Below are 12,607 nucleotides of genomic sequence, written 5' to 3' on the forward strand. Positions count from 1 at the left end.
TAATAAAGAATAAATAACAATAAGGCATTACACTAAAGCTAGGGTTGGTAATCTTAAGAAACTAGCAAGAGTACGCTAGATTTTTAAAATTATACAACCAAAAAACCCAGCCCAGTGTTGTCAACTCTTTTCCAATGGAAGTATCTGGCAGCGCTTTGAGTGGTTGGAAGATTAGAAAAGCGCTATATAAGTCCAAGTCCATTTACAATTTACCATTTACCACTAGCTCCAAAAGTCGCTAAATCTAGAGAGAAAGTCTCCAGGTTGGCATCACTGACAGTCCGTCCCTTCAGGCCTCCCTCCGTGCCCACTCCCCCCAAATTATCATTACAAACATAAGCGACAAACATGGCTATTGTTAGTACTCACAGCTGTCAAGCTAGCAGCTTGTGTAAGACTCCGGTGACGCACAATGAGGCACAGGCAGAGAGCACGCGAGTAGGCAGGCAGGTATGTTTATTACAGACCTGCGACAGCCACAGATACCAGATTTTTTTCTTTCTTTTGTCAGAGCATTTGATTTGTTGATAGCTGTTGGGATGTAATTTCAACAACTATGACAAAAAAATGTTTTTGAAGAAGATTACCAACCCTAGCTTTAAAAAGGGACTAAAAAACTACAATTACCGTCTTGTGGTTGTACGCCTCCGCCAACTAGTCAAGTTGCAGTTTACATCCATGTCTGTACAAAATGTCACCACACCATTTTTATCTTTTTAGACGTGTGTGAAATTGTGATAATTAGAACATGAATTCTTGAGTTACGGCCAAAAACATGTCTGAAATCAAATAATTTCATCTTTGAGTCCAAGTGGACGAAGAAAATCTCTAAAAGGCGCTCCTGAGATATCACATTCAACAGAATGGGACAGACGGGCCTCCAAACGCCTCCAATCACAACGGTCACCGGTGTGGATGCATAAAAATGTTAATTGAAAAGGTGAAGGCTGAAGCTTATTATACCTACCCTTTTTCACTTAGCATATTATAACAAGCAATTCATTCACTAGGATAGAAAAACAAAACAAAAACTCTTGTTAAATAGTTTGAAGCCGGAGCAGCACAAGGAGGTGGTTGTTTGATTTGTGACGGGATGATTTTTGCTTTGATCCAGTTTACAGTAGCTCAACAGGCTCTGTGCGTAATCAGTTTACAGCCGAGGACTGCTTCTGACTTTTACACGTTCCAAATAAACACAAAATGTGGTCGCTGTTAAGAATTACGTCAGACCAAACGTTTCACATCTGTTCTACAAAGACGCCAGGAAAACTGCCTGGAGGTCGTCAAGTGTTGATCTATTTTCAACTTCTTTTCTACGTCGTGCTCTGTGACAACAAAGCGCCAAAATCGCAGCACTCCAGCTGCTCCATCAGAAATGCTACAAGTCATATTGGAGTTAAAAAAAGGGTTCTCTTGAGTCACTTTGTGAATTGTACCATAGAATTTTGTAAGACTTGTGTGATCATATCAAGATGTGATGCCTCACCAAGTTAAAAGATCACACTAAATGATCACCCATAACAACATCCATGCAGATAGAAAAGGCTCTTCGGTGTTGCTGATGCGACTTCCACTTTCCCACAGGTGCTGGTAACAGGTGGGGGGGGGGGAGCGGGGAGCGGGGAAGAGGCCTCGCCAGCGTGGCCGGCTGCCACGGCGGGTCAGGGGATCATCTTCCGCCCAGCTGCTGATGCCCTGTTATCCCCGAGCCATTCATCACGGCTCGCTGAGAGTCAGATATGCGCTGCCCCCGAACCCCTTCCCCAGCTCCCAGCATTCCTCACTTTCCCCCGTGGATCTCCGCCGCTGATAGCTGTCAGGGCTGCGCTGATGTACCCAAAACACCCACCCACCATGTATTTGCATGTTTTTGCAAAGCTGGTTTGAATCTGATTTAAGAACCACATGTCACTCTTCATGTCTGTCTGTCTGATCTCTGCACAGCAGCCTGCGTCTTTCAAATCACTACGTACAGTACCGAACTTAAAAAGGGCCAGATGAAGTGTTTGCAAGTACTTTACACTTTTGCCAACCAAATTGCAATGCATGCTATAGCTATAGATTTTTATTATCTTCAGAGCTGCAACAATTAATCGATTAGTTGTTGACTATTAAATGAATCGCCAACTATTTTGATAATCGATTAATCTGTGTGTCCTTCACATATCTGGAGAACTGCTCATCTCATCTACTTCACACTTGACGGGTGTATTGCTGGGGGCCCAAGGGAGTGCAGTGTCAAATTTGGTTGTTCAATATTAACTGAACAGCACGAACAGCGTACCGTGCAGCAGCAGGAGCGGAGCTTTAGGGCTCTGCAGACTCGAGCGTGTCGTCAGCAGCGGGCAGACCGTGGCTCATTGACTGCAGTTCACTTTTGGATTTTCTAAAGTTACAACCAAACTCTTCTTCACTTCCTTGGAGTCGGTTATCGACAACGCTGCAAGCAGCACTTCCTCGGGGCAGAGCAATCGGCCTGCTCCGAACAGGCACTGCACTAGTGGACATAAACAATCGAAATATTCAAAAACTTCGCTTTGCAAATCTTTTATGAGTAAGGAAATGCATTCAACGTGTGTGTTGAGCTTCAAGGATAAATGTAATGGTGATTAAGACTGAATGTAAACATTAGTGTGTTTACAAGAGGTAAACAAGAAAACTCTACAGAGTACATTCAACGCAACCCGACATCACGCTGCGGTGGCCAATCATGTAACCAGCGATCCAGAGCTGTACAACCCAGCCGTGAGGGCATAAAACATGCTTAATCGTCACAGTCAAGTGACTCCCACAGCGCCACACAACCCTGCGATAAATCAGTGTGGATGCACCCTTATGCAACTTAAAGTTAAAAGAGTTGATTTTCATATCAATTATATGAAATGGAATGTCTCAAACATAGCAGCCTGGTTTTCAAAATGATTAGCTGTAATGTAAAGTCTACATTATTCGTATAGAACATGTAAAGATAATGGCACAACCAATCTGAGATGCTTTCTGCCCGTGGTGTTTTTGGTTTGCTGCCAAGCAACAACAGCAATAAATGTTCCTGCCATGAATGCGCATGCAGCGGTGTTCAAACTAGTTCCACACACACAATGTTTTGACAGAAATCTTCCTCGTGGCGTGTGCTGGGTGTTTGCACACGGCTCTGGTGTTACTCCTGTATGTGCTTGCCCTTTGACAACAGATTCAGTGTATAATATATCCAGGAGACTAATCCGCTGCCTGACTGATGCTGAGGTTAAGTAAAGATGAAGTCAGAGAGGGGGGCAGCACTAGCAGCTCACATATTGACGGACTCTTCGGCAGGGTGGTCGGCAGTTAACTTCATGTCATTATTGATCAGGTGATTCAAACGATTGATTGAGTCGATGTTGATGGATTGGAGGTGAGTGACTACAGGCGAGGTAACAACTGGCTTGCAGCAGGAAGAGGGGGGGACGGGGGGGGATACTTCAGTACAATGCATATGAAATCCAACACAAATATGCTCTGCCAGATATCAACATCTCTGCCAGACCTGTTATTCAATTATCTTCACTGAACTGACTTTTTTTCTCTCTGTCTTCAACAAGTGAAACACATCATGATAAGCTGGATTGAGGTCAGATGACTGACCCAACCAGTCGAGATGTTTCCAGTGCACGTTTAGGATGATTGTCCTGATACTTCACCATATATGGATGTAAAGAGCCTCAAGTTAAAGCTGAGCGTCTGCTCTTTAACCTCACAGTCATTGTTCCATTTCAAGTCCATTGTGCTGCAGTAAAGAGCCAAAACTATGACAAATGTTCCATCCAGGGGACATGGGAATGTAAAACAGGCATATAAGGATCTTTAAAAAAACACCTCAAGCATCATATTTAAAACACACTGTAACCACCTATTTGTTACTTCACTGACGCAGACTTACATGTGTGTGCTCTGAACCAGAGGGGTCAGAGGTCAGGAGCAGGTCACGCTTCAGTGTCTTGCTCAAGGACACTTGAACACAATGGCACAAGGACAGAGGTCCAGTAGAGAGACACACTGGCTGCCTGAACCTGGGACCACACAGTTACTGAGACAGTCTCTGCAGCCAACAGGACAACCTGCCTGCAGTGAATAAACAGCCAAGGCCTATAATTCTGAAAGATAAAAACCAAGGCACACATATACAACAGATAACTGATAGGGGCTTATTTTATGTGTCTGAAAGACATCGTAAAACCACATCATGATGATGCTCTAACTTGGCTGCGGCTCTGCAGAGACTTTGGGATTCAATCTACGTCACTCTGGATAAAAAGTTACGACTTAAATGTCTAAAATACTAGGACTGTAAGAAAATATAAAAACATATCGAGTAGCGCGATATGTTTTGTGATACTGTATCGATTCTCAAAAACACTACTGATTTTTAATTAAAATGTAAAATATATACATAAATGTATATATTTATATAGCAGTAGCCGTTGTAGCGGTTACCATAACTGAAGCTACTCCAATTTCTTTGATGAATTTAGTTATTTTTGCTAAAACAAAATGGTGAAAATCTGTAAAAACTTGAGAAGGGAAGAAGACAACTGCAGGACAAATGTCTTCTTTCCATCTTTCTTAAATAATGTTATGGATTTAAATCTTCACTGTGTTTTTTTTTTTTTGACAGTTGAGAAAAGATCAACATTTCCATTTTCCTCCAAAACACACAAATGCAAAGTAGGAGTTCTACAATCGCTCTCTCTACACAGTAAGTCCCGCCTCCTCCCAGGTCTTACCACGTTGTAGCAGGACTTCTGGTCTGATCCAGTGAAGTGATACGGGTCGACTGTGTAGCACTTCTCCATGTAACCCCTGAACAACTTGTTGATGTGCTTCAAGGACATGATGCAGACGGCTGAGTTCGGGGTCGGCTCCGGAGAGTTTGGCTTTCCCTGGGCAAAGGCGGTGAATAGCACGTCGTCATCTTCCTCCGCTTTCAGCTGCCTCTGCAGCTCAACGTCGTTGCCCACCTTGGCGACATGGGCGGCCTGGAGGATGTTAAATACCTTCATGTCTTCCACGGAGCGGCGTCGCCTTTTGTCGGTGCTGATGCACTCGAGGGGCATCTCCACGTAGCGGCGGATCACGGAGTCCGAGGAGCACATGCGGACGATGCGGGTGTGGTAGGCCTCGGAGTCCTTGTTCACCTGCTGCACTGTGAGGAAGTAGGTGAAAGGTCCACTGTGGAAGGAGTAAATGTATCGCAGGTAGTAGTTTCCACGTAGAGACGGAATCAGGTCCATGTACGAGCGGTCGGAGAAGAAAGTGAAGCCGTTCTGGCTCGTCTTCATCTTCCGCAGAGAAATGGTGTGGGGATGTGTGGCAGTGCCTGATAGGTTTCCTTTGCCCGGGATCTCAGAGTTCCCAACAAAAAACGTGATGACGTTGCTTTCCACATTGAGCACCTGAGAGCCCGAAGGGCTGACCACAACATCCGAGTCGCTGAATTTACCCTTGCGCTTTACACCGAAGCAGTAGACGTCTTCGTCTACGGTTTGCAGGCTACTGTCTTCGTCCAGGACGTGACGGCGACAAACACCGTTGTCTGCCGAGCCGCAGCTGTACAACCCTTTGTCGTAAATGTTCTCCACCACCAAAGCAATGTTGTGGTTGTCCACCCTGCCACCGTCGCTTGCGTTGGTCAGTTTCTGGCCGCAGGTCTCGTTGGCAAGCAGCGGCCCCGTGTGGTACTCTGACAGTTTGGTGAGGTTCGGGGCCAGGGCGTAGATTCTGTTCACGGCCCCGACGTAGATGATCCCATCCAGCGTCACTATGTTCTGGATCGGGAAGTCTGCAGTGAACGTCGGCAGCTCGTAGGTGACCGAGAGGTTGAGTTTGTTGGTCTCGGATGATTTATCACACTGGCTCTGAGCGCTTGGGCACAAGGCCCACAGCAGCATGACGGCATGAAGCGAGCGGAGATTCATCCTGTTCCAGAAATAAGAGACATAAGAGAGAAATTAGTTGGTAGAACATCCCTACTGGAACACATTCATCATGAACATCTTTGAATAGGTGGCCTCAATTGTCTGGAGTGTGGATGTGTTGAATAGGGAGCACTGAGGAGAAAATAGAGGGACACCGAAATCCCTTTTTAGACTCCTAAATGGAACTGTGTCAGGGTACAAAACCACGGTTTACTCACTTCACCACAAGCAGTGAAACCATTCATACTGAAGTGACTGAAGGCTTTATGGTGACACAAAGCTTAAATATCAGACTCCTAATCATCAGAGCTTCAACTTCTGACTCCACTGACCCTAGACAAACCAGCAGCGGGACCTGGGTGAGCACTTCTGTGGTGCACAGCTCCGTTCCCAAGTGACCACAGCGAGAGGCAAAGCAGTGAATCACACAGAGAGCAGCCCGCTCTGCAGGGCGACGCAACCACGGGCCTAAGTTTAGACAGCAAGGGGCCCGAGGGAGCGGAGATAAACTCAATTAAAACAAAAGAGGCCGGAGGGAGAAGGCAAGGGGGACCATGATAAATGATAAATAACCCCAGCAACTAAATGGTAATCCTCTGGGAGATGCTTTTAGTGGAGGGAGAGAGGGGATTGGGGGGAGCAACACCAGAGGATTTGCAAAGTGCACATTTGCATGCTCCCTATCTGCATGTGGTTTTACCACCATCTCCAGATGTAAACCAAAACAAGGCAATAACAGCCAGGCTTTGATTTCACATTCATGCCCACAGTGTTAACATAAACTCACTGAGATTCCCTGTGTGCACATTTTGACTGATTTATGACTGATCTCACTGTTCTTGTTTTTTTTAGAGAGAGAAAGCTCAGTTTGATCTAATACATAGACACAGACAGACCTAACAGGTGCTTAGAGGCAAACTCCTATTAAAGTTTAGAGCAGATAATATTACTAATAAGTGCCAAAGACATAATATAAGAGACTGAGGCAACATTGTAAGATAAGATAAGATAAGATAAAATGAACCTTTATTAATCCCCAGAGGGAAATTCAGGTGTCAAAGCAGCAACATCAGTAAACAGAGTGAAACACAGGAGAAGTTAAGGTATAGAAAAATGATAAAAACAATAATAGAGATATAAAAGATACAGAGTGAATGGATGAACATAGTGTGTGCAGTCCGTCAATAAATAAATGTAGTATGTGCAATAAATAAATGTAATATGTGCATATGTGCAGTCTATAAAGTGGTATATAGGATGTATAGTGTACAGTAAGTGTAAAGTAGGAGGATAATGGGGATGTAGTAGAGAATAAAGATAAAAAAGGAGAAAACATTTAGAACCTAAAACACAAGATTATGTTATAGAATACAACACAGTATAAGAGCCTGTTTTGTTTTTTTATGGAGGATATGATGAGATGAGTATCGTCTTGTTTTGGTTTAAACTTGTGAGTAATAGTGGGCACATTATTGCGCACCTGCACCAAACACAATATATGTGAGGCTGGTGCGTTCAGAGGACAAAAGGAGGTGGGAAACAGTGAAAATGTTTTCAGTTTGAGAGGAAAGTGACTCACGGCAGAAAAGTCTTCAGAAAAACACAAATGGGAAGCTGGTGAAATGGTGTTAGGAGCCTGAAAAAACATTTGAAAACAGGCTGTGCTATCCAGAGGAGGAGAAGAGGAGTCAGGAGTTTCAGCGCTTTTACGCACGAAAATACAGTTTGGGTGGAATGAAAAAGAGGAAAGTGTGAGAACATTTATAGATGATAAACTCACCTGTTAGAGAGCAGCAGTGGTGTATGTTCTCCTTGATTCAAATCATATTCCTCTGGTCTCTCAGAGAGCGGGACTTCTTGACTTTGTCATCAAGTCCAAACTGATCGTTGCTGAGGATTTTCTCTCTTCGCGTCTCCGTGGGAAAAAGGAAAAAGAAGAAACTCCTAAAATCAAAACAGTCCGATTTTTTTCCTCAATGTGACTTTGCCTGTTTTCCTCCAGTTAATCTCTAGTTGGTTTGATCGCCTGTGAGGCTCAACACTGACTGACTGACTGCATCCAGCAGAAACACTCACATCTCAGCTCCTCTCTCTCGTGGCGCGTAAAAGCTCCGCCTCTTTCTCTCCAGAACTCTGTGACGCGTCCAGGTGCTGCTGCTGCGGCTCCTCGCGCTCTGGAGCTCAGGTGAGACAATCACAGACAGACCCACAGGTAAGAAAAGTGAGTAAACACTAAATTATGAGCTCGAGTTAGTGGTAATCACGTGGAACAGAAACCACCAATTACAACAAAACCAGTTAGATTTTCAAAGACCCCATATTCAAAGTTTTGTTGTGTATCATTTATTGCCTTGTTTTATGTATAATGACCTCATAGAACTTTAATTACTTTGATTTATCTCTTTGTTTTTAGTTTTATATCACCTAGAAAGTACTATATATTACATGTAATATGTTGTTTTGGAGGGATTTATCCACCAGATCTGAATATTCTTGAACCAGACCCTGAAGAAGGGGCTTCAAACCATTAATAAGATAAGATAAGATAAGATAAACCTTTATTAATCCCTGGAGGGAAATTCAGGTGTAAAAGCAGCAACATCAGCAAACAGAGTGAAACACAGGAGAGGTAAAGGTATAGAAAAATTATAAAAACAACAATAGAGATATAAAAAGTACAGAGTGAATGGGTGAACATAGTGTGTGCAGTCCGTCAATAAATAAATCATACAGCACAACATTGGCTATACTAATGTGCCCTTGGCTGATAATTACAACTCCAAGTGTTAAACATGAAACAAAACCCAAAGAAAAGGTCTAAAGGCTACACTTTTCTTTCATTCCAACTTCCACCTGACTCCTCCAGCAGCAGCAGCCCTGTGAGTCAGAGTTGTCATGTTAAAACGGCTCACTCAGCCATAAATAATGAGCTAAGTTATAAAGGCTAAACCAACTGTGAGTGTGTGTGCGTGTGTGTGTGTGTCTGTGTGCGTGTGTGTGTGTGTCTCAGCCATGAATCACAGTGGCCAGCACAACAAAAATTCCTTTGTCCCACTTCCTGAAAGGAGGGCAGTGAGAATGAAGACTGGAAACCCTGATAACAGGGTGAGTGTGGAGGATGAATGAATAGGTAGAGAGTCGCCGAGGCTTCTTGCACTCACTTTCTGACAGACGCACTGACACGTGAGGGTTTAATGAGACAGACAGTCAGAGTCAGGACGAGTGTGTTCAAGTGGGTAGGCGAGTGATGTGATGGAATCTGTGACATCTTCTGTGTAAAACTAGACATGTTGGATATAATAAGTGTCATTACAGAGCGATAGTTTCCTCTCTTCTCCTCCTTTTCCTGTTTTCAACGATAAAAAGGCTCAGCTGGTTTTACATGTGAAATATTCAACTTATGAAACAACTTAACAGTGTGCCCACAGCAAATAGACGAAACAAGACATTTTCTGTTTTTTAATGGTGTTTTCATAGTAAAAAACAAACAAAAACAACCTAAATGCATCAACATTTTCTCCTCTCAACTCCCTGATTTCCCAGAGGACAACACAGTTTCCTCTGACATCACATCAGAGAGCCGTTAAACTGTCACTGTACATCACCAACCTGGACCACTGAAGAGGTGTCTTTATTTACAATGTATGGTGCTGAGCTACAACAAATAAGATGATGGTGAAACTTTGAGCAAACATACCAGAAAGACAGAAGCTTAGATCTGAATTTATGAAATCAGTGCTCGGAGAAGATCATTAAAGGAATAGTTTGACATTTATTCATTTTCTTTACCAAAAGTTAGATTAGTTTAGCTTAGCATAAAGACTGAAAACAGGGAGAAACAGCCCCAAATCCACCCACCAGCACCTTTTAAAGGTCACTAATTAACATGCTGTAGCTTATTTTTTAGTGTTAAAAACAACAATTCGTTGTTTTACAGGAGGTTACGTGCAAAAGGGCTGCAACTTCCCATTTAATCCATTAGTTGTTTGGTCTATAAAATGTCAGAAAATGGTGAAAAATGTCGATCAGTGTTTCCCAAAACCCAAGATGACGTCTATCAACTAATCAATTCATCGTTGCAGCTCTACTGTGCAGGACTACTACAGGCTTCTTGTAGAGTCTTGTTGGCACTTTGAGGTTGCCACTTATTTCTTTAGGTTCACAAACTTTGTTTAAGCTGTTTTATTGGATACATCCACTTTGTGAAACCCCTGCAGCTGCATCTTTCTTTTACCTGCTCACTTATTTGAATCACATCTGGTTGAGAGCACACATTAAACGCCCCAAAATATAATTAAATTCAAGAGTGTTCTTGGAAAAAAAAGTACTCTTATAAAAGTGTGAAATCTTCTTTTACTTCTTACCGATGAGCAATAAGTTGCACAACACTCTCCTTCACTCTGTAGTCTCTGTTTGTTGGAGGAACTGTGTTTTGCCTTACCTCGGGGCTTTTCTGATGCCGTTGCTAAGGGGCGTGTCTGACACAGGGTGTGTGTGTCTGACTGTGTACCCGAGGGGTGTGTCTGTGTGGCTCCTGTGGTGGTAAACTCCTTCTTGGCTCCGGCCTCTTGTCTTAGCGGGGAGGAGAAGAAGAAGAAGAAGAAGAAGAAGAAGAAGAAGAAGGAGGAAAAGGTTGGTTGGGTGGTGAACCTCACACTGCTGGCACTACTGACTGTGGAAACCCCAAAGTATGACATGCAGTGCAGGAATGATCTGCATCCTGCAGCCACAACACCTGCAGCAAAACAACTATGTCTATTTTCTGTGCATGTTTTGGTCGGGGCTGCATGGTCGCTGACGTGAAAAAAAACATGAAGGAGAAGATCTGGCGGTGTGAGTGTGAAGTGGCATTGAAAGGTCAGAGATGACAAACAACAGGGACACTGTTACTGGAAATGAATGTTGCTGTTGAAGTTTTTTTTAAATGGATGAACTGGAGCACTGACTGCGAGCCAGGTCTTATCGGTCAACATCAGAGGCCGACGTCACTAATGCCAATCCCTGCAGCCATGTTCCAAAATTAGCTGGAAAGCCTGAAACAAGAAGAGTGGAGGCTGTTATAGCAGCAGATTATTAATACCCTGATGAGATATACAACAATCACACATGTTCGGTGTCCAGCAGTGCACTGTATCTCCAAACCTGGATGTTTTTTGTTGTCATTTGGTTGGACTGAACCTTTAAATCCTCCTACAACAGCAGGTATCTGACTCATTATGGCGCCATCTGCTGGTACACGAGGTGAACAAGCAGTTGGGTCTCCGGAGACATGAGGGGAGCTTCGTGTCAGGCTAATTTCCAAGCTTCTGAATAGAAAGTGAAGAGAGTAATCTCACAGACAAAAGCGAGGGATGATTATCAGGGAGGAGCAGGGGCTGCACTCAGTCTTGATTTTACTGTTTAAACCTAGTCCAACAGTGGTTATTTATCACCTGCGGGGTCAATACAAACCCTGGTTAACTGCTGACCGGGACAGTAAACTCTGATTGATGCTCTTGACCCATCAGAGGCCATCGCTGCTTCATGCTGTGGATGGACTCTTTACTGTCCTTTAGCTCGTGGTGATTAAGTGTGTCATGTATCTCTGTAGACATGCTTCTTCAGCAGGATCTTTACAGTTCACGACAGATAACGACAGAGCGCTTCATAAAAGGTGACATGGAAACAGGAGGTCAAGGGAGGAATTTTGTGCTGATGCTGTCGTCTATACTGTTGTAACTCTTAACGAAAGACAGTTCAGTGTCTACATCAAGAAGACTGCTGATAAATATTAAGTGTAGATGATTATTTTGGTGCACATGACAGACAGAGGGTGAATACAGGTATATTCAGACAGACAGTATAAGAAAATGAATGTGTTTTTTGAACATTAAAGTATGTAAACATGTTCTAGTGGAAACCCAAAATACAAGAATTAACCTGGAAACGAGCATGATACAGTGTGTCCCCTTTAAAATCTGGGCTCTGCAGTGTGTCTAAGATTGCCAAAAATACTAAAATGGTATTATTGTTGTTGTGGAAAAGTTGCACCTGTTTATCAAATCTTCACATGTCCTGCAGCCGCATTGCATTCTGGTAGATTTTCTGCTACAGTGGGAGTAGAAACTGGTATCTCTGCATGTTTTATGGATAAAATTGACAGTTGAATATCAGCCAGAAATGACCAAAAAGAAAAACCTTGCTCCTTGACGTTAAAAGATAAATCTGACATTTAAATCAGGAATCTTCCACAATATGATGTTTATTTCCCAGATGTTTTTGGAATTGTTGCCTTCATCAGGGTGGTGTAAATGTGACATTTACATATACTTTATCTAAAAACCTCAGCAGGTAAAGTGAAGAACTATCTGTTTAAAGAGCTGCTGATGTCTAACTGCACTGCAAAAAGGCTTCATTTTAACAAGTAATTTATTAAGTCTCATATTCAGACTTTAAAATGTATGTTTCATGACATAATGAAAAGAAATCTGTCAGTTTTCCTGGCTTCAGGATATTTTTTAATTGGATGTAAAGCCTAGAAACTGTAAAGAATAAGGTCCTTATTACTGAAATGACACTTTTTAAGGAAATTATTGAAATGAGTTGATTTTATTTTTTATTAGAGATAGAGGATTTTGTGCCATGCTGCTTTTTAACTTTTTTCAAATACGATGCCA

The 12,607-nt window shown here is 42.8% G+C and overlaps 1 protein-coding gene across 3 annotated transcripts in view; it reads right to left on the minus strand.

Annotated features, from left to right (window-relative positions):
• The window catches only part of met (MET proto-oncogene, receptor tyrosine kinase), an 89,647-nt gene extending 81,613 nt beyond the window's left edge, over positions 1-8,034 (minus strand). For 2 of the 3 annotated variants that reach the window (XR_012593665.1, XM_074633661.1), the window contains exons 1-2: positions 7,732-8,033; positions 4,761-5,952 (exon numbers count right to left, since the gene is read on the minus strand). Coding sequence is in view for 2 of the 3 variants with exons in the window: in XM_074633661.1 (XP_074489762.1) it covers positions 4,761-5,951 (1,191 nt within the window). In the remaining variant the exon portion in view is untranslated. Of the gene's footprint in view, positions 1-4,760; positions 5,953-7,731 lie in introns of all 3 variants that reach the window. The other variant, XM_074633662.1, reaches the window with a different exon arrangement.
• Between the last annotated feature and the right edge of the window lie 4,573 nt (positions 8,035-12,607).

Source organism: Sebastes fasciatus, chromosome 4, assembly GCF_043250625.1.
Source record: "Sebastes fasciatus isolate fSebFas1 chromosome 4, fSebFas1.pri, whole genome shotgun sequence".
NCBI lineage: Eukaryota > Metazoa > Chordata > Actinopteri > Perciformes > Sebastidae > Sebastes > Sebastes fasciatus.